The sequence below is a fragment of the Cyrtonyx montezumae genome, unplaced genomic scaffold, assembly GCF_038088225.1.
Source record: "Cyrtonyx montezumae isolate F1298 unplaced genomic scaffold, pur_monq_1.0 scaffold_17, whole genome shotgun sequence".
Classification (NCBI taxonomy): Eukaryota; Metazoa; Chordata; class Aves; order Galliformes; family Odontophoridae; genus Cyrtonyx; species Cyrtonyx montezumae.
This window is the reverse complement of record NW_027071903.1, coordinates 14,738,207-14,757,216: the sequence shown is the minus strand read 5'-3', so window position 1 is coordinate 14,757,216 and position 19,010 is coordinate 14,738,207. Positions and strand designations below refer to the sequence as shown.

Sequence of the window (19,010 nt, the reverse complement as noted above, 5' to 3'; positions counted from 1 at the left end):
AGTGCACAGCCAACCTTAGATCCTTGGGTACTTTTGAGCTGAGTGCGTCCCCCTGCCCCTACCTTCAGCCTCCTGAAAATCACACTCCTAGTGTCCCCAGAATAGGCAGCCCGAGGCAGATGTTGCTTCTTTGGAAGTTATCTGAGCAAAGCCTGTCCTGGAGACACCTTGCCTGTGAGCAGAAATGTGGGAGCTGGAGCCACAGACCCCTGGCTGCCTTGACAAGCTCCCAGCTCAGCTTAACCCCTTGTTAAGGGGGGTTTTGCCCTCTGAATCTTCCATAAGTGCCCTAAAACACATGTGTAGTGAATGCTTTGGGAATGCAGCTTCCTACAAACCTGGGGTAAGGTGAGAGTGCAAATCTGAGCCTGCTCAAGCAAGAGAATCCCCCAACTTCAACCTCCTGAACGTGACCAGGCACCAAGATTTGGGTCGTTTCTTAGATGTAAGGGATGATAGGAGTTTGTGGTGCCACAAAGAGGCAGTGTCTGCTTGGGGTCACCAAATCCACGTCCTGAGCAGCCACAGCAGCCCTGAAGCTCACCGAGGGAAGGGTGCATTGTCTGCTCAGTTGTTTGTTGCTGGTACAATAAGGCTGTGCACTCCTTTATTTAAAAAGGACTGGGCACTGTGTTCCTAAATTGACTCCTATTTGTATTTTTTTTTCCATAGATGTTGTTAAAGCCACACGAATGAGATTACTCCTCAGAGTTCCAGGAGCAGAGTCATTCTCCTGCCACGCAGCACCCTGCCTGCCCTGACAGAAGGCTGCTTTCCTGCTCTGATCTCTGCAGCCAAGGTACAGCTTATCCTGGAAGGTGGTATTCTGCTGCGGGGATGGGGACGGACTTTGGCAGGGCAAGGAGAATGCCCATGTAGGCTGCTGGAGCACTGGGCTGTTCTTATTTCCAGGGGGAAAAGAAACGACCCAAAATTTAGATGTCTGGACCACTGATTACCTTCAGGGTGTTTCTGTCCACGGCTGTTACCCAAGTGCAGCATGTGCCAACCCAGACCCCTGTCCTCACTCTTGCTCCCTACAACTGAGAGTGTGACACAGAGCTTTGGGAGAAGTGCGATGCTTTTGTCCTGGGGCTTGTCCAGCCCCCAAGCAGGTGGAATAATGCTAAGCTGGCACTGGTGGAGCAAAGCATCCCCTGCTTGTACCTCTCAAGCACACCCCAGTGTGACAGACACCCGAGTGCAACACGCCCTTGCTGTTGATGCGGTGCTTCCCAGCTTCTTACAGGGAGCAGATGTCCCATCTGGGGCCTCGGGGCCCAACACCCTCGCAGCCACTCTGATGCTCATTAAAGGTTTGCTTTTATTTCTGCTTGAAAATCCAAAGTAGTCATTCTCTGTAATTACATTATATATATAGCTTTATAGAGACCTGATAGAAAAGACTGTAAATAAAAAATAAAATAAACCCAACGACAACAAAAGGAAAAGGTGGCAGCGTCTGTCTGTCTGTCCCTCTGCCACTCCTCCTGCCCCTGCCCTGCAGGGGGGGGACAGGAGCACGCGGAGCTGGAAAGAAGAAACGCTGGCAGAATATATTAACCTCTCATATTTTCATTTTATTGAAGTCCCGGGGACTTCCAGGTGGCACAGGGCAGCAGTTCCCTCCTGGCCTAGGCGACTTCTGCAAAGGAAAGAACAGCATCGCTTCCAAAGCGCGGGTCCTTCCAGGAAAGGGTGCTGTGCCCCCGAGCAACAGGAAGGCGAGAGGTGGGGGAACCCGCTGCGTCTTCCAGCTCTCCCTTCCCGGCAGCCGTAGCACGAAGGGTGGCTTCCCTGTGCGTTTCCAAGAGCGGTGGAAGAAAGGTGGCCGGGCTGTGGGGCGGGGGAAGCGGTGCTCTGTAAGGCAGCGTGCGGCCGTGGCGAGCTGCCAGCGGGGGTGATGCTGCAGTGCTGCTGTGAGCGGGGCCAGCGGCCGGGCCCGGCCCGTGCGAGCAGCCTGGTGGTGCCTTTGTCCTCGAGGGGCAGTGGGTGGCTCCGTGCTGTGTCTCAGAAAGCTGTGCTGGCCATGCTGGCTGGTGCAAAGATCCGCGGGAGGCTGTCCAGGCTCTCCTCCAGCCGCCGGTGCGCCGATTTGCCGTCTTCCCCTGCGAGCGTGTGCTGTGGTCAGTGAAGCAAAGGGGAGAAGCCGTGTTCCCCGCCCATCCCCAGCCACCTTCCTCAGCCTTGGGATGGAAATGTGGCAGAGCTGAGGCAGCGGAGCTTGGCACAGCTGCCTGGGGAGGTGCGGGAGCGCCCAGCCCTGGAGGCGTTTGAGAGCTGTGGAGCTGTAGCACTGGGAGATGCTGTCAGTGATTGGTGCTGGACTTTAGGGAGCTGGGAGGGCTTTGCTCTAGCCTGAATGGTTCTAGGATTCTCTGTTCTTAGCACACCTTGGGATGGATGCCGTCTCTAATGGAGCTCCCAGTCCAGGAGCTGGGGCAAGCAGGCCAGGCTTGGGGCTGTGCCGGGCGCAGCATCCCAACCAGCTGTGCACATCCTCATGCACCCACACGGGGACCCCCATGTACACACAGGGATGCACACATCCATGCTGAGAGCTGGCTGAGAGATCTCTGCCCGGCAGCCCCGCACACACATCTGCACACAGCAGATGTCCCCAGCAGAGCTGGTGACGTGGGACACAGGACATGTGGCACCTATGTGTGCCAGCAGTGCCGTGGGGCTACGAACAACCAAGACACACAGACTCCAGAAGGTGACATGGCTGACAGGCTCTAAGACGGAGACATTCGTGAGCAAAGCGGCATGAGCAGGGACGAGGATGGCTCACGTGTCCCAACCTGTGCAGCAGCTGCCGCGATCTGGAGGCCTAGAAACCCACTCAGATGGTTCTGTCAGTGCCATCTAGCAAATAATAGATAACAACCATGCTTAGGGCTGTGGCCACAGGACTCCTCACTGCCCATCCCACAGAGTTCCGGCACCGTGAGCCGGAGCTTGGGGCGGGCAGGGACCAGCCCAGGTCCCTTCCTCCTCCCCTCAGGCAGCGTGACACGGGGCCATGCCCCTCTGGGAGCCACGAGCAGGGCTGACGTGGGACACTCACCACACAGCATCAGGCTCTGCTTGGCCGCCTCCCTCACGGGCTCCTTGTCAGTTTGGCACAGGTAAACCAGCTGCTCGATGCTCTCCTTGGCCTGCAGGAGAGGGGAGAGGGCTGAGTGTGGTCAGTGTCAGCCACCAGGAAAGGCAGCAAGGTTCCCACAGCCCTGTGCCAGGCAGTGGGCAGGGCAGAGCCCCAAAGCCCCACAGAAATCAACCACCGGAGAGGGCCTGGGCAGAAAAGTCCCAGGATCACAGAATGTCTTGGGCTGGAAGGGAGCTTCAAGATCACTCAGCTCCAACCCCAACAGTCACTTGGCTGCATCCCCTTTCCCTCTGTACTCTGCACGTTCAGGGCACCCCCAGGAGCTGGAGGCTGCACGCACACAGCAGCAGGCAGCATCGATTCCTCTGTGTGCACCCCACAGCCAGCTCAGCCCGGAAGCAGATGCCCCGTGCGCTCCTTCGTGCAGCCATCTCACCTTGAGGCAGCCCAGTGCTGCGCACCCGGCCACGCGCGTCTGCACCTCCTCATCCTCCAGCTGGCCCAGGAAGCACACGAGGGCCTGGGGCAGAGCGAGGGCTCAGTGCCACTGCTCCAAGCAGCGACCCAGAGCCCTCCTCCTCCCCTCCTGCCCACGACATACCCGTTGGCGGAAGCGGGGGTTTTCTGCCAGGCTGCGGAGCTGCGCCGACACGGCGCTCACCACCTTGCTGTTGCCTTCCACTAGCAGCGAGCTGAGCGCCTTCAGCCCTTCCTTCTTCAGGCGGCCCTCGGGCACACGCTTCAGTGCCCTCAGCACCACGTCCTGGTCGTCCGAGTTGAGGTTCTGCGCCAGCAGCACTGTGGGGACAGCACGGTGAGCTGAGCTGGGGCACCTGAGCTGGGGACCTGCCAACAGCCAGGTCCAAAGGGCGCCCGAGATGGGAGTGTAGGATTGGGCTGAGCACCCTGAGCCTCCAGCTCAGGACTGGGCGGCTCAAGGTGTGGCAGGAAGGTACCCACCTTCCTCCGCCAGCTCCATCATGTAGGTGTCAAGCACCAGGGCGCCGAGGGACTCGAAGTGGCTCCAGTACTGGAAGATGGTGACCTGCTCGCCCTGGGTGCCGCCGGGCCGCCGTGGCAGCCGCCGGTTCAGGACATCTTCCACCAGCTTCACACACACTGCGGGAAAATAGTGGGGTCAGGGCATGTAGCACCTTGTAGGGTCAGAGATTCCCTTGCTGCACACCCACAGGCTCACCGGCATCAGCCAGACCCGGGTGCCGCTCGCTGATGGGTGCTGTGTACTGGGCACTGAGCACCTGCAGGAACCGCTCCACGGGGCAGGTGTAGACATTGGGCAGCTCCACGCAGCGGTCCCAAAGGGGCAGCACCCCTTCTTTCCGCGTTGAGAACTGCACCACTGCGGGGACAGGCGGTGTCAAGCCTCCTCCTCCAGCCTCCTCCTCCTCCCTCCTGTGCAGCCTCTCACCGCCCTTACCTCCGGCAGCAGAGCCCGCTGCTTCCGACCTCTCCTCCATCAGTTGGCACACGATCTCCAGCACCTGAGCTTCCCGCAGCAGCCTGTCCAGGGCAAACATCTCCCGGCACCGCAGGGGCCCAAAGGTGCCCAGGTTCTGTAAGGCATAGGTATGCCAGGGACCTTAGGGGCACCACAGCGCCCAGACCCCAGCACAGCCACAGCAAGGCATCTCAAAGGGGCTCAGGGGGACCAGAAACTGCAGGGATTCATGGCCAACCCCAAGTTGTGTCCCACCATCAGGTCCCACTCCTGCAGGGGACCTTGGCCAACCCCAAGATGTGTCCCACTGTTGTGCCCTACTCCTGCAGGGGACCGTGGCCAACCCCACAAGATGTCCCACCGTCACATCCCGGTCCCCGCTCTCACCAGCAGCAGGCGGTTGCAGTTGTGAAGGTGTAGCACCAGGGCCTTATCCAGGAACTCGTTGCCAGTGCTCATGGGGTCAGCGCTGCCCTCGGAGCCGCTGCATGTTCCAGTGTCATCTGTTCCCACCTCACCAGTGCTGGGAGCTCTGCTTCCACGCCGCGCTCTGCTGGCCCTCCTGCAAACCAGCGAGAGAGCTGGGTCAGCACAGGGAACCCAAATCCAGCCCTTCCTTCCCCACCACAGCTCAGCACCCCCGTCCCAGCTGCCCTGCGCCCGTTCCGTGAGACTGTGCCCTGCACACCTCTCATCCTGGAGAGTCTCTTCCTCAGAGCCCTCTGAATCCTCCATGTCGGAGGTGTTGAGGAAGCTGAAGCTCTCCAGAGCGTGCTCCACCGTGAGGCTGATGCTGGAGGCCCGGCTGAGGAACACACCCTGCTTGTGCTGTGGAGGAAGGAACGCTCAGATCTTGGCAAGCAACTCAAAGGGGCCTCACTACCCTCATCCCTAAGCAGTGTCGTCAAGGACAGCCTCACCACTATGGTCACTGTCATAAGGGATAGCCCCAACACTGCTGTCACTGGTCAGTGCCAACATGGATGGGCCCACCACCCTCGTACTCAGGGCAGTGCCATCAGGGACGGTCCCACCAACCTTGTCCCTTGAGCAGTGCCATCAGGGATGGCCCCAGCACCCTGGTCATTGCCATAAGGGATGGCCCCACTGTTCTTATCACTGATCACTGCCACTTGGGATGGCACCACCACCCTTGTGCCCTGGGCAGTGCCATCACTCTCACCACTGGTCTCTGCCCTCCAGGCCCCCTCACCAGCAGGATCTCCTCGAGGTGTTTGAGTTCCCGTTCCAGGGGCTGCAGCTCTGGGAACTGTCCCCGATAATCATCCAGGGCTGAGGCCAGGAGGCTGATGGCCTCCTCCAGCCCCGAGTCCACGGCCTTCACCCGTGGGACCACCGGGGGGCTGGTGGCCAGGTGTGGGGCTGGGATGGGCCCCTCCTCTGCAGGAACCTGTGCCAACACCACGGCCGGCGTGGGGGCCTCGCTTCCACAAATGTCCTGAGCTGGTGCTGGGCTCGCCGCCAGCTCAGCCTCCACCTCACAGGTTTCAGCCCATGCCACCATGGCACGTGGCTTGGCCTCAGTGCCACTGTCCTGCCCTGCCCAGGCTGCTGGCACCGAATTTGAGGCACCAGGGAGGGAGTCATCATCTGGCTTGCCCGCATCGTGTTCCTCCAGGCTGGGAGAGGGCTCCCATGTGCTCTCCATAGCCTTGGCCTCCATGCTGGCATCCACGCTAGCTTCACTGATGTGGCTGAGAGTCCGGGTGTAGGGCACGTGCCCGTTGGCCACCGCATCCTTCTTGAGGCCGTCCTGCTCCTCTGGGGGCCCAGGCAGATCTGTCCCGCTGAGGATGCCCCCTGCAGCCCCATCCTCTTCCTGCTGCTGTGAGAAGGAGATCTCGATGGCGGGGGCTGAGGCCTGCACCTCAGGCTGCACGATGGGCTTGTGGGAGGCATGGCGTGTGCTGCTGGACAGCTGGGGGCTGGAGGAGTCATCCGATGACTCAGAGGAGATGGACCAAGCTGTGCCGTTCTCCAGCTCCTCCTGACGCCGCAGCATGTTCTAGGGAGGGGACAATGACATGTCAGGAAGCACTGAAGCTGCTGTGACCTCTGGGGCAGGAGTGGGCTCTGCTTGGCGTGCTGCTGCCCCTTCCAGCTCGGGGAACCCAGCTGTGGTGCCAACGAAGCAGGGAATTGGGAGCCCCCAGCAGCAAGAGAGCGACAGCCCCGCCACCAGCCTGCAGAGGGTGGCACCAGTGTCACATGGTGTGATACCAACTTCACACTGACATCACACTGACACTGCACCCCTGTCACCAACACTGATCTAGCACCACATCGTCATGCCTGTGCTGCTGTGACATCAGTGTCACCCCAGCATCACGCTGCCACCACCTCCTTGTCGCAGTGCCACACCAGCACCACAGCAATGACAAGCTAGAGTCGCACCAGCACCCCCTCCACAATTTGCACTGCGTTGGCCATCGCACCAGTGCCGCAGCACGGCACGGCCACCAGCACAGGACAAGGCCAGGTCTTCTACTCGCTGGTGGTGAGCAGGAGTGGAGCAGCTACACTACAGCAGGACGGCCACGCCACTGGGCTACGCTACGGGCCGGCTCCAGCCTCGCACTTACGCGGCCCGGCTGTGGCCATCTCCCAAGCTCGACCGAGGAGACGTCGCTGCAGGAGCAGCTCCGAGACAGCTTCTCGAAGAGTGTCTCCCGAAAGATGTCCAACAAGGACCAACCGTGCTTGTCGGATGCCCGCAGCGGGCTCTTGGGCAGAGAGAAGAGGAGCTGTGAGGGCAGGATGGCCAGCACCAGGAGCCATGGCTGGATGGATGGAGCTGTGCCACCCACTGGGACTTCTCCTGGCACGCTCAACTCAACAAAGCAAACCCCACCGTGGGCACTTCAACCCGACCATGGTTGCCCCACTTACGTAGAAAGCCTGCTCCCGCAGGGACGGCGTGTCGGGCGGGCTCTGGTTATAGGTGGAGAAGCGTTTGTTCACCGTAGAGGCCTTGTTGACGGTGCTGGCTGCTGAGGGCTGGTCGTCCTTGTCGAAGGGGCTGCGGAGAAGAGCAGAGAGGTGAGGAAAGCATCTAAGCCAGGAGGTGCCAGCACTGCAGCGAGCTGGAGGGTGTTGGACAGCACTTCAAGGTGCTCTGCTGTCCACTTCTGGCTTTCCAGATCCAAAGACCCATTTTGGGATGGGTGAAAGCTCAGGACAGGCCAGCTGTTGGTCCCCATTCCTGCCACACTGTACTGGGAAGTCTTGCTGAGATACTCACTTCCAAGTCACCTCCAGGCTGAGTTTGAGGGTACCCAAGTCGTTGATATCCACAGCCACGACCTGGGGTAGAGCTGCAAAGAGGTCCTTGGTCTCACAGGACACATTGCCCACCACCACATGGTTGGCCAGGCTCTTTAACTCTGTCACCTGGGGAAGGAGGAGGAGAGGATGAGATGCAGCCACGGTCAGTCAGGCTGCTGCCAGGATGCCATCACCATGGGACAGCATCCTCTTTCCCAACAAGGGATGGCTTTGAGCGAGGCCCACTTCCCTCACTGCCTTGTGTGTCCCCCACATAACCACTGCAGCTGTTGTCCCAGCACAGCTCCTGCCCACAGCGTCCTGCTCTGACTGTGGGGCTCCCTACCTTGATGGAGAGGAACTCGGTGATGAGAGGCAAGAAGACCATCTCCTCGCTGTCCCACACCTGCTTGCTGTTCATCTCAATGCGTCCCCGTAACTTCCAGCGCTGCCGCCCGTACTTCATAAAGATCTGGGGGAAGAGCAGAGGCATGGAGCAGGCTGCCCAGAGAGGTGCAGCCAAGGTCAGGCTGGATGGGACTCTGAGCACCGATGGAGCTGCGGGTGTCCCTGTTTATTGCAGGGAGCGGGACCAGACGGCCCTTAAGGGTCCCTTCCAACTCAAACCCTTCTACAGGTCCACCATCCATGGGGCTAGGCGTTCTCTGCAACCCAGGGCCACCCACCACGGGTCCTCAACAGACATTCCTGCTGCACACCGGCACCCAAGGACGAGGCCCACCCGTGTCCCTCAGGCTCAACATGGACCGCGGGAGGGAGGAGGACAGATCCCCATCCCTATCCCCAAGGCTCCACCAACCTCATACTGATCACCAGCACAGAGCCGGGCGAAACCTGCCAGCCCTGCAAGAGAAGGCAGAGGGGTTTTAGGACCCAGCAGGCTAGTGCTGCTCCAGGGCTGGGAAGGGATGTGTTACCTTTCATCCGAACGTGGAACTCTCCCAGCTGGCTTTCCATCTCGCTCTCCAGCAGGCACATGTTCTGGGGGCAAGGAGCAGAGCACCCATCACTCACAGCCCATCGGGTCAGCACCTCCCAGCCCACCCAGTGCCGGGTGCCTCACCTCCGTGTACTCCCTGTAGCCCTTGCTGGCCTCAGCCAGGCTCTCACGTGCCTCTCGGCTGCCTGGCGAGCCCGTGCTGTAGGCCTTGACCATGTTGTGGGCGCCGTCACGGAGCCGCCGCTGGATGCAGTAGGCTTCATACAGCTCGTCAATCTGCAAGGACAGGATGGGAGCACGGTGAGGGGCAGGGGGACGAGTGGCAAGCAGGGATAACGGCTCCTAACGTGCTCTCCCACTGCTCAGGACACTGCAGCTGGGCACCATCAGAGCACCACGGTTCATGTGAGCCAGGTGGGGAAGAGCGCTGCTAAATAGAGGCCGGAAAGCCACGGAAGCATCCGATCCCCAGCTCCTACCTTGCTAGCATGGAACTCCAGGCGACGCAGGAAGCGCTCGATTGACTTCACTTGCTGGAAAAGCAGAGACGGTGTGAGAGGCTCCCTGAGAGGGGCTGAGGGCCAGGATATGGCCTCGCCCCATATTCCTGCTGCGGGACAGGACGTGTCCCAAGCAGCAGGCTGCGAGCCACCGCCAGCATCTGCTTTGTCCTCTGCCACCCTGTGTGCAGAGTCCCAAGCCCGGCTGCGTGGGGGAAGGTGGGTGTAGAGGGGACATGGGGAGGTGAGGGAACGGGGCACCGCTCCCGCTTACCTTATCCAGATCGTAGAGAAAGCCCTGGAGGAGAGAGGAGAGGGATAAGACACGGCACAAAGCCAGCTCTGCCCACCCAGGGAGCACCCACCACCCGCAGCATGGCAGGAGGACAGGACCCCGTGCAGCCCAGCATCACGCACTGTCTCCCAGTGTCTCCACAGGACACAGCTGGATTGTGAGCTGCCCCAGCTGTGGTCAGAACCCCAAGCATCCTCACAAAGCACAACTCCCTACAGACACTTCCCAGCACCACTCACCAGGCGCGAATTCCTCTTGGACTCACGGATCTGGGTGCTGAGCTTCTCCAGTTCACACTGGTGGACCTCCAGGTAGGCCCTGGGGACAGGAGTGCTGCAGGCTCAGGCTGGGACCTCGGCCCACACCACCCAGCCCCACAGACACACACAGGGGCTCCCCGATCCCAATCCCCCCAGCAGCCCCAGCACTTACGTCAGGCCCTTCTTGAGCGCTTCGTACACCTCATCCAGGCGGTTGGGCTGAGGCACCTTGGGTGGTGGGGATTTGTGGGACATTGAGAACATCCTACTGACCCTGGAGCCAGTCTTGCGGGAGACGGTGGGCGTGAAGGGGGAGAGGTTCCTGCTGAGAGAAGCGAGTTAAGTCAGCATGGCCACGGGGTCCTCCTGGGTGCCTGTCTCACAACAAGGAGCTCCAGGAAGGAGGCCAGGTCCCAGGAGCTCCATCCCGACCTGAGTGCCCCTCCCACGGTTCGCCGGCTCCCAGTGGAACAGGCCAGCAGGGCCGGGCGAGACGAGGCCACGTGCGACTGCCGGGCCGGGATACGCTGCCTGCCCCAGAACGGGCACGGAGGAAAGGCTGCCCAGAGTCATAACTGTGCCATCTCTGGAGCTGGCCAAGGTCACGGAATGGGGCTCTGGCCAGTCTGAGCTGGTACCTGTAGCATCTGCCAACTGCCGGCTCTGGAAGTGGGTGGGGGGCAATCCTATAATGCTTGTGGCGAAGAAAAGCAGGGAGTCAACCCCACCTCAGAGATGCCAGCTTGTTGGGATGCCTCTGTAGGATCCTCAGCTCTTTTTAGGAGGAGCAAAGGCAAATTTGCACCTGCCAGAGCCAAGCTGTTCTCCTGGAGAGACCACAGGGGCATCTCCAGCCCCAGACATTCTCTAGAGGGTAACCACGCTCTGCTCCACCCCCAGTGCCTTGGGTGGTATCCCCGAGGACAGAGGAACCTTTCTGGTCTCGGCACAGGAGCAGCCTGGGGACGTGTGCCTGTCACCCCCCCATCAGCACAGCAACACAGAGCACAGATATCACAGAGATACCTCCGTGACCCAGGAGCACTGCGCATCCCAATGCTACTCCTCCTTCCTTGTGCAATTTCAGGCCCGGCCCAGCCCCACCAGCAATGCCCCAAGCAGAACAGCCCTTCCCTTGTGCCCTCTAACGTGGCCACGTCACTAGCCCTGGCCTGGACCTCCCATCCTACGTGACTCCTCAGAGAGCGGCCAGAAGACTTCCCTGAAGCATCAATACGGGAAAGCAAACGTTTTGGCTTCAACCCAAGCCATCTTGATGGGCGAGTACTTGTTTTGCACAACCATCCCTTCCCCCTCCTCATTTGCCAAGGAAGAGCTGAGTGGGGCTGGGGAGCTGCTGCCAGGCACGAGAAGCTCTACACGGGCATGTACTCATGCCACGGAGGTGCCCACCTGGAGGTGCTGCGGGAGCACAGATCACTTGTGCCACCACTTCCTAGTTACTCCCTGCTAGGACAGGCTGGCCGTGCTGGGAGGTAAAGAGCACCAAAAAGGGATTCTGAGCATTAAAACAGAACAGTCCAAACCTACGGTGTCTCAAGAATCACCCGAGGAGCTGGGAAAGGAGCAGAGGAAGGCACAGGGTGGTTCTCCTTGACGTAAGTTTGGCACAGGAGGAGGGAGGATGTGATGGGTGCCACCAAGTCGCCAGCAGTGGAGAGGATGAGCAAGGACCGGCTGCTTGCTGCTCCTCACAGCAGAGCTCAGGGGCAGCCAAAAAAGCCTTCCAGCAGCAGGTTGAGGACGGCCCAGAGGAAGCCCTGACTCACACCAGTGCCGAGGGACACACTCGCAGCCATGGGACATTGAGGGGCTGAGACACAAAGCTTCAAAACCACACTGAATCCTCCACCACAACCATTAAATGTGCCGGGACGGCCACAGGGCAGCCGTGAGAGGCTTCCTGAGGATCACCCTGCTGTGCCTGCCCTGGCTCAGGGACAACCAAGTGTTGTGGTGACACGGGATGGGCTCAGCAGCCCCAGTGCCACATCTCTGGGTACCACCAGCATCCCCATGGGGAGAAGGGACAACACCTCGGGTAGTACATGCATAGCCCCCACCACGCCACGCAGCACCAGCACCCATCTCCTACCTGAAGGGCCGCTCTGCTGTCGAGTTCACCCCGGCGAACGACTGGCTCCTATTGATCTTGGCGACAAGGACTCGGCGCTGCGGCCGCGCGGACAGTGACATCGTTGAGTGTGACCTGGAGGGCCTCCCTGCGGGGACACGAGACAGTGGGGTCACCAACAGCAAGGCACGGGGCTGCCATCCCCCAGGTACGTCCCCTCAAGGCCCATGGGAAGATGCTGAATCCCGATGCTCATCACAGTTGCTCCAGGACGTGGTCATGGCAAAGCCCCCGGAGCCCTGCTTGTCCCCACACGTGTCCCACTGTCACCCATTGCAGGCACGGGAAAGGCGCAGGGCCAGACTCTGCTGCCCAGCCCTGCGAGCAGGACGGAAACCCGCTGACAACAAAGCACTTTGGAAAGTCCCCAGCCTTCACCAGGAGCTCTGTGTCAGGAAGGGAAAGGCAGAGCTATTCCCACTCCCCTGAGAAGTCCCGGTGGCCCTGAAAATGCTGCCTGTCCTCATGGCAACAGCATCCACACATCCCATGCAAGGTAGAGACAATCCCTGAGTGCCAAAGCCCCGACCCAGCTGCCACCTGCAGAGCATCACCACACCTCCAGCCACCACTGGATGCACAAGAGGAGGGTCTGTGGCTCCTCCTGCTGCAACCAGCCTAGGGGTGGGGGTCCCGAGGGTGCGACAGAGCCCTGAGCCCATCCCAACCGTCCCCACGCAGCACGCACCTGCCCAGCCAACACAAAGCCATGCCCCAGCCTCCTCCTCACCACGCTGAGCCCCGTGTCCCCAGCTCCCGGGGACACCGCACCAAGGCCACCAGCAGCCAGCAGCTGCCACCACCAGGCCCTGCACGAATGGGGCTGGGATGCAGCAGATCCACGTCCTGCTTTCGGAGCTCGGCCGGAGCCAAGCAGCTCCGTGGGTCTCGGCGTTGCCTTGGTCCCTCCAGTCACCAGGACAACGTTGTCCCAATTAAGCTCATTAGGAGGAGCTGTAATCCCTGCAGGGCCTGGGCAGATTACCCTCTGCAGGGTGGTTTAATCTGCTCCCCACTGAGCGAGCAGGGCCCATGGCATGAGTGGGCTGATCTACAGAGAAAGCACCCAGCAGCCCCACAGCAGTACTCAGCACGCATGGAGTCCACCCTTTCCAACCCCACATGGCAGCCTAAGGGCTTGGGGGGCATTCCAGGAGAGGCATTCAGCAGCAGGAAGTGCACGAGTGAAGGATGCTGAGGTTGTCACCAGGGAGCAGTGGCAGGATGGAGTGATGCTCAGTATTATCTCAGATCCCTCAGGGGGTCCCTCACGCTGGGACATGCGCCTGACCTCGAGCATCAGGACCATGGCATGGCATGGCCAGCTCCATATCCCCATTCTCCACTCTGATAACTGTGGCTTCATCCCAACCTCAAAATACCGTGACACCCCAGTTATCAGCTCCAGCCTCATGTTGCCATGTCCCCAGCCCCAGGGCTAGGAGCTCATTGAGGAGGGGGCTGCCCCATGAACCCCATCCTGCTCACGGTCTGCAGGGCTGCTTGGGATGCCCCCGCCTGGCACACACTGGCACTGAGCTGGGTGCTGGGTGGCAGCGGGGTCGGGTGCTGGCATGCTCCGCTGGCGGAAGAGAAGCCCCAGCGTGGTGCATTCCTGACATTACCGAGATAAGGAGTACCTGGTACGCTGCGGCCCCGAGCCTGGGGCACGCTTGGAAGGGATGGTGGCCACAGCCCCTCACCCGCAGGGCTCTGGAGCCCCTCTCCATGGGGTTCTGGTGGCTCACCCACATGTCCGTGTCCCTGCTGCCCGCCGAGCCCACGGCACATCCCAGCTGCTCCTTGTGGGTGGCAGTCCCACAGGTCCCCACGCAGCCTCGTGTCCCTGCCCTGAAGGTCCAGTCCCACAGCCCCACGGAGCCACAGCCCCTGCCCCTAATTACAGTGCTAACGAAGCCGCCTTCTGACAAAGCTTTGTGCCTCACCGCCCTTACGATCGTGTGGTCCTACAGCCCGTCTGTCTGTCCGTCCATCCCCATCGCTCTGTCCAGCTGCTGCGGGCACCGCGGAGGGGACACAGCGGCCCTCCCCTGGGCTCCCCGACCCTGCTGCCGCTCGTGTCCCCGTGCTTGGTGCTGCTCAGATGATTCCGATCCCAGGAATGCTGCTAGCAGCTTCCTCCGGCGCATGGAGGGGGCAGTCCGACCGGCTGGGTTGGTCCCGGCTGGTTTCTGTTCCTGACACTCAGACAGCAGCCCCAGGTCGCTCTTTCGGGTTTATCAACACGACGGGAGGCTGAGATGCCCCAAGAACCCAAACCGACTCCTCGTGAGCCCCCAACACGGATGCTGCGTCCGGATCCATCGCTCCCAACCTTGGCCAAGCAACGCACTCCAGTACCCCACGGCACGATGGGGTGTGCCTGGCTCCCCCCAGCACCACAGGGCACCTTTGGGCGAGCTCACCTTTGTTAGGAGGGTAAACCACGAAGGAGAACCTTTGGAGCCTGCAAACGCAGGCGTTTGGCACCGCTCCCTCTGCCTGAACCTCTGCGTCCTTGTTTGCACAGCTGCGTCCCCACTGCACGCCCCGGTCCCCCGCCAGCCCCTTTCCGGCCCAGGACATCGCTTGGCCGTGTTCAATCCTCCTTCCTGCCCCGGTTCAGTGATGGGGGCATCCGGGGATCAGCGGAGGGCCTGGGAGCCGCCTCCCCCCTGACCTCCTCCGCATTACGGCCCCTTCCCCGCCACCCCGCGACCCATTGCATGTGGCGGATCGGGGTTTGGAGTGGGATGAGTCAGGAACAGTGAACTCAAGCTGGGGAGAAGCCAAAGCCATTCGTGCTTGGGGGCACGGAGCTACGGAGCCCGTGCTGGGTGCCGGGACCCCATGCTGGGCGATGTGGTGCCAGTGCCCACCCCTTGCAGCTATGGGGCCAGCTCCTTGCACCGAAGTGGGTGGGTGGCAGGAAAGGGAAGGAGCTGCGAATGGGAAGAATTGGAGGAAGCGCTTATTTACCCCTCAGAGCGTCCCCGAGGAAGGGCAGGGCTGGGTTTGACACACATGGAGATGGGGACGGAGCACCTCGCAGCCCATCCTGGGGCACCAGGAGGATCTCGGAAGGGGGATGCCGGCCCCGAGGTGGCACCCAGGGAGGAGGCTGCCTCAAAGCGTGGTTCAAGCACGACCTGTTTTCTAGGGCATCTCCTGGGATGTGGCGGTGGAGGTGCCACACCCAGCGGGATGGGTCCCCTGGAGGAGGACAGGGCCCCAGAGCGGCGGCACCCACTGGGATCCCCATCCAATTGGGTGCTGTAGATCCTCTCTGTATCCCCTGGGTAGGGATGTGGCACTCACTTCCCCAACGCCTCTGGGTCCTGATGGGGTTGGCAGAACCTCACCAAGATCCCAAATCTTCTCCCCTGGGATGCTCATTCCCAGGTAACTGGGGAGCTGTAGACAGGGAGAGCCCCAGCACTCCTCTGTTCTGCCCAGGGTGGGCAGCTGGCCAGTCCCAGTCCCCCAAAAACCCATCACAGCCCCACACCTCTGCTGCAGTGCCACAGTGCCATAGTAACATCCATCCCCCGGTGCTCTCTCCCCCAGGGCAAGGAGGGTGAAATCCCTCAACCCCAAAATACCCCCAGAAGAGCAACAGCATCGCCTCACAATCCTCAGGGTTCCCTTATCCCCCACCTCCCCACCCGGGGTTCCCCAGATTAGGCACATCTGCCAAGCAGAGGGGGGGCACACACACCTCCAGCACCACGCTGCTCATCTCGCCAAGGTGCTACGGGGAACAGAGCGCTGCCACAACAACCCCACAACCCCAACCCACGTCCCCCTCTGCCCGTGTTTTGGTGTGAGGGATCCTCCCTGCGGTGACATTATGGCTCTGGGGTCCCCGCCGGGCTCGTTACCTCTCTGCTTGCCGCTCATGGTGGGGTGCAGTGGGGAGCAGTGGGGCCCAGCGGGCTCTCATGCTACGGGACCGCCAAGGAGGGCTCGGTGCAGGCTGTCCCCTCCCACACTTCCCCTGCCCACGGCACTGCCCCACTGCATGCCTCAAGGGCCGGGGAAGGGAGGACGTCCGTCCGTCTGTCCCCTGTGCCGGGAAGGGGCCCCTTTGATAAGCACGGCACAACCGGCCAGAGCTCACGTCTCTGCTGCTCTCTTCTGGGCGGCTTTCTTTTATTTTGTTTTAGTTTTGAAGCCCGCCTGGGGTTTTGCTGTGGGTTTCCCAGCAGGGTTTCCCAGCCCGTGCCGTGGAGAAGCTGCCTTCAGCCGTGGCTCTGTGTAGGGTGCTGGGAGGCTGCTGGGTGCCGTTCCCATGTGGGAACCCAAGGGCATGGCAGCGGCACCTGGAACAGCACCAGGTTCCTCGTGCCCCATAGGAATTTGGTGTTAAAACCAACCAGGTGTGAGGGTAGCCCACGTGCTTCCACATCCCCGGGGGCAGGACAAGGTACAAGGACAGGGAAAAGCCCTTTGCAGAGCAATTCCCAGCTGATGAAGGCAGCACGGAGCCATGTCCCTGTCCCTGCAGAGCCACAGGACCCCGTTGCCCACCTGCAGCACAGACGTGAACTTCAGGGCCATACGTCTCTGTACTAGTCCTGCCCTCTGCCTGGCCATAGCCACAGCTCCCAAGGAGGAGGCTGGAGCAGCACGGCCCCATCCCGGCTGGGAACGGCTGCCATCAGCTCTGCAGGAAGAGACGCCTCCCTCCCAGCTCCCTTCCTGTTTGCTGCTGCTTTTAGAGGGAGGTCAGGCAAGGTTCAGGAAGAAAAGCACCAGGGCAGAGCCTTGGAGGGGTGTCACAGCCCCAAGATGCCATCGGTGCACCCTGCCTCCCCATTACACCACAGGGAGGTAGCACTGGGCACAGCACCAGCCTGGGGGCCACATCCCTGCACCAGGGCAGGGAGCTGGCAGCAGGACTGCCGTGTCACCCCTCGCCCCAGTGACACCAGCAAGGAGCAGAGCCAGCTGCCCAGTGACTTCACCCTTCATCCTGATGGGACTGCGGGCACTGCAATGCCGACATCCCGCTGGCAGCCGCCCCGAGCTGGTGCCCGGCACACGCCCAGGCAGCGTGCCTGCAGCCGTGGCCCATGCCAGCTCGTTTGTCCTCATTAAAGCTTAACGAGGGCTGCCTGGTGGTGAGCAGCGAGGGCACTGCGCAATGGGAGACCGCCAAAAGGCTCCGAGGGACGTGAGGATGGTGTCCCATCTAGGTGATGTCCTGTCCCTCACAAATGGCGTCCCCATCTCATTGACGTGCTGTCCCCATCGCGCATAGGCGGTGCCCCATCCCATTAACGTGGTGTCCCCACCCCATGTGGGTGGTGTCCCCACCATCTGCTTCACTGCTGCAGGAGGCTGCAGCTCGACCAGTGGATCCCAGCAGGGGTGGACTGGGAGGAGATGGGGACAGGACAAGCATCCCACAGAACCCAAGTCCCAGAGGCACTGAGCACTGGAGACGACCCCACGTCGCTGTCCCCAGCGCCATTACAAGGTGCCATAGAGGCTACCTCCAAGGCCACCATCTCCAAGGCCACCTGTCCCCTCCGGTGACAGTGGCACCAATTTGACAAAGGTGATCAAGGAGCTATTTCAGGCCCTCCCCCACAGCAGCACCACACAGCAAGGGACTGGGGCCGGAGCCAATGCCACCCAAAGAGGTGGGGGCACAGGAGGCACGTGGGAGGGGGAACGAGGTGACAGTGAGGGTGACAAAGTCGTCCCCGCTGGGTTGGGTTGGAGCCCTCTCGTCACTTCCTTGCGCCATCCCCACGCAGGGCAGAAATAGCACAGATATAAGCGGCAGCCCTATAAATAGCCCTAAGCATAGGGCCTGGGGCCGGGCAGTGGGAGCGGCCCTACAGCCCCACAAAGCAGAGGCCTCACAGCCCCACAGCAGTGATGCGGCCCCGAACAACGTCCCCTGACCCACAGCCACTGTGGGGCATGGCAGCACCTGTCACAGCCTCTGCCCTAGGTGAAGGTTTCTGGGGGGGGCTCCCAGCCCTCTCTGGGCACCCCAAAAGCAGCCAGGAGCCATGTGTCACCCCCCGGCCCTGCTCGGCCCTGCCATCCCCGGCTCCCAGTCCCGCTTGGGGACACAGTGGAGCCCTCCTCCTGTCACAGCAGCCAGGACGAGGGGTAAAAGCACCCGCTCCGCTTGGGGGTGCCATAAATGGATCCGGATCAGGGCCGGGGCACAGCGGAGCCCCACTGCGCAGTGGGGAAGGGGTTAATGGCGCTCGGCTTCCCAAAGGATTTCTTGGCAGGGCTGAGAGATAGGAGGATGGGGCCGGCAACAAAGCCAGATCTGTCTCATTAATTCCTCCGAGCATTCCTCCCTCCGCAGTGAGGAGGAGGAGGAGGAGGAGGGCGAGGCGGCAGCCCCCAGACATGGCCGTCACCTCCCGTCCCCATGGGGCAGGACAGGCTCTCAGCCCCTCTGCTCAAGCTCTGCTGTCACCACGGTCGCGGCGTCCCCGCAGTTGGCAGCGGGGTCCCCCTACCCACCCTCACTCCCCTCTCCCATCCGGATAAGAGAATGGAGAGACTCAACGCTGCCCCCCAACCCCACCCCAAAGGGTGACCCCATCGCGGAGCCCGCGGACGGCGGCACTCACATGTCCCGGGAGAGGCGTGCGGCGGGAGCGGGCCTGGCTGGGCGCATCGCCTTTGTTCCTCTCCCATGGACGGGGAGCAGGCAGGGACGGCTCAGAGCCGCTTGGCAGCGCCCACCCCGGCCACTCTCCATGGAAACGCGAGAGCCATGTGATTTCAGCAGGAAACCACGGCACGGCCGGCGCCAATGGCGGATCCAGCGAGCACCTCCCCTCCGGCCCTCCCCTGGGAGCCGCCGCCGCCGTCACCGCCACTGCCCCCGATAGACACTGCCATTGCCGCCACCGTTGTCACCGCTATCGCCGCTGCCAGCCCCGGGCTGAGGGCGGGCGTCCCCGAGGGCCCCCACCAGGCTGTCCCCAGCAGGACGCAGCATT

At 61.6% G+C, this 19,010-nt stretch overlaps 2 protein-coding genes across 7 annotated transcripts in view; one reads left to right on the top strand and one right to left on the bottom strand.

The window, feature by feature from the left end:
* The window catches only part of LOC136047157 (C-signal-like), a 96,947-nt gene that overhangs the window by 56,089 nt on the left and 21,848 nt on the right, over window positions 1–19,010 (top strand). The window lies entirely within an intron of this gene.
* On the bottom strand, window positions 1,613–18,759 carry RIPOR1 (RHO family interacting cell polarization regulator 1). Of its 6 annotated transcripts, XM_065733407.1 has the most exons (23): window positions 18,636–18,759; window positions 11,989–12,115; window positions 10,045–10,197; window positions 9,852–9,930; window positions 9,592–9,615; window positions 9,297–9,350; window positions 8,941–9,093; window positions 8,795–8,858; window positions 8,677–8,720; window positions 8,203–8,328; window positions 7,834–7,982; window positions 7,482–7,611; window positions 5,785–6,597; window positions 5,260–5,399; window positions 4,959–5,133; window positions 4,551–4,686; window positions 4,311–4,472; window positions 4,073–4,231; window positions 3,714–3,910; window positions 3,549–3,632; window positions 3,071–3,161; window positions 2,805–2,868; window positions 2,032–2,108 (listed from the first exon to the last, which is right to left on the bottom strand). In XM_065733407.1, exons 1-22 carry the CDS (start codon window positions 18,700–18,702, stop codon window positions 2,846–2,848), a joined length of 3,150 nt encoding a protein of 1,049 aa, XP_065589479.1. In that variant the 5' UTR covers window positions 18,703–18,759; the 3' UTR covers window positions 2,032–2,108; window positions 2,805–2,845. The 6 variants fall into 6 exon arrangements, with proteins under 6 accessions (XP_065589475.1, XP_065589476.1, XP_065589477.1 ...); XM_065733403.1 differs by lacking the exon at window positions 2,805–2,868 and having other exon boundaries at window positions 1,613–2,108; XM_065733404.1 differs by lacking the exon at window positions 2,805–2,868 and having other exon boundaries at window positions 1,613–2,108; window positions 10,045–10,194.

Bases quoted from the DNA above. Each gene is read 5' to 3' on its own strand.
- RIPOR1 (XM_065733403.1), bottom strand. From the start codon at position 18,702: ATGGGAGAGGAACAAAGGCGATGCGCCCAGCCAGGCCCGCTCCCGCCG. The intron at 7,983-8,202 runs GTAGGGAGCCCC...CTCCTTCCCCAG, and splicing joins CCGAGTTCCTCTCCATCAAG to GTGACAGAGTTAAAGAGCCT. The intron at 7,612-7,833 runs GTGAGTATCTCA...TCTTCTCCGCAG, and splicing joins AGCCTGGAGGTGACTTGGAA to CCCCTTCGACAAGGACGACC.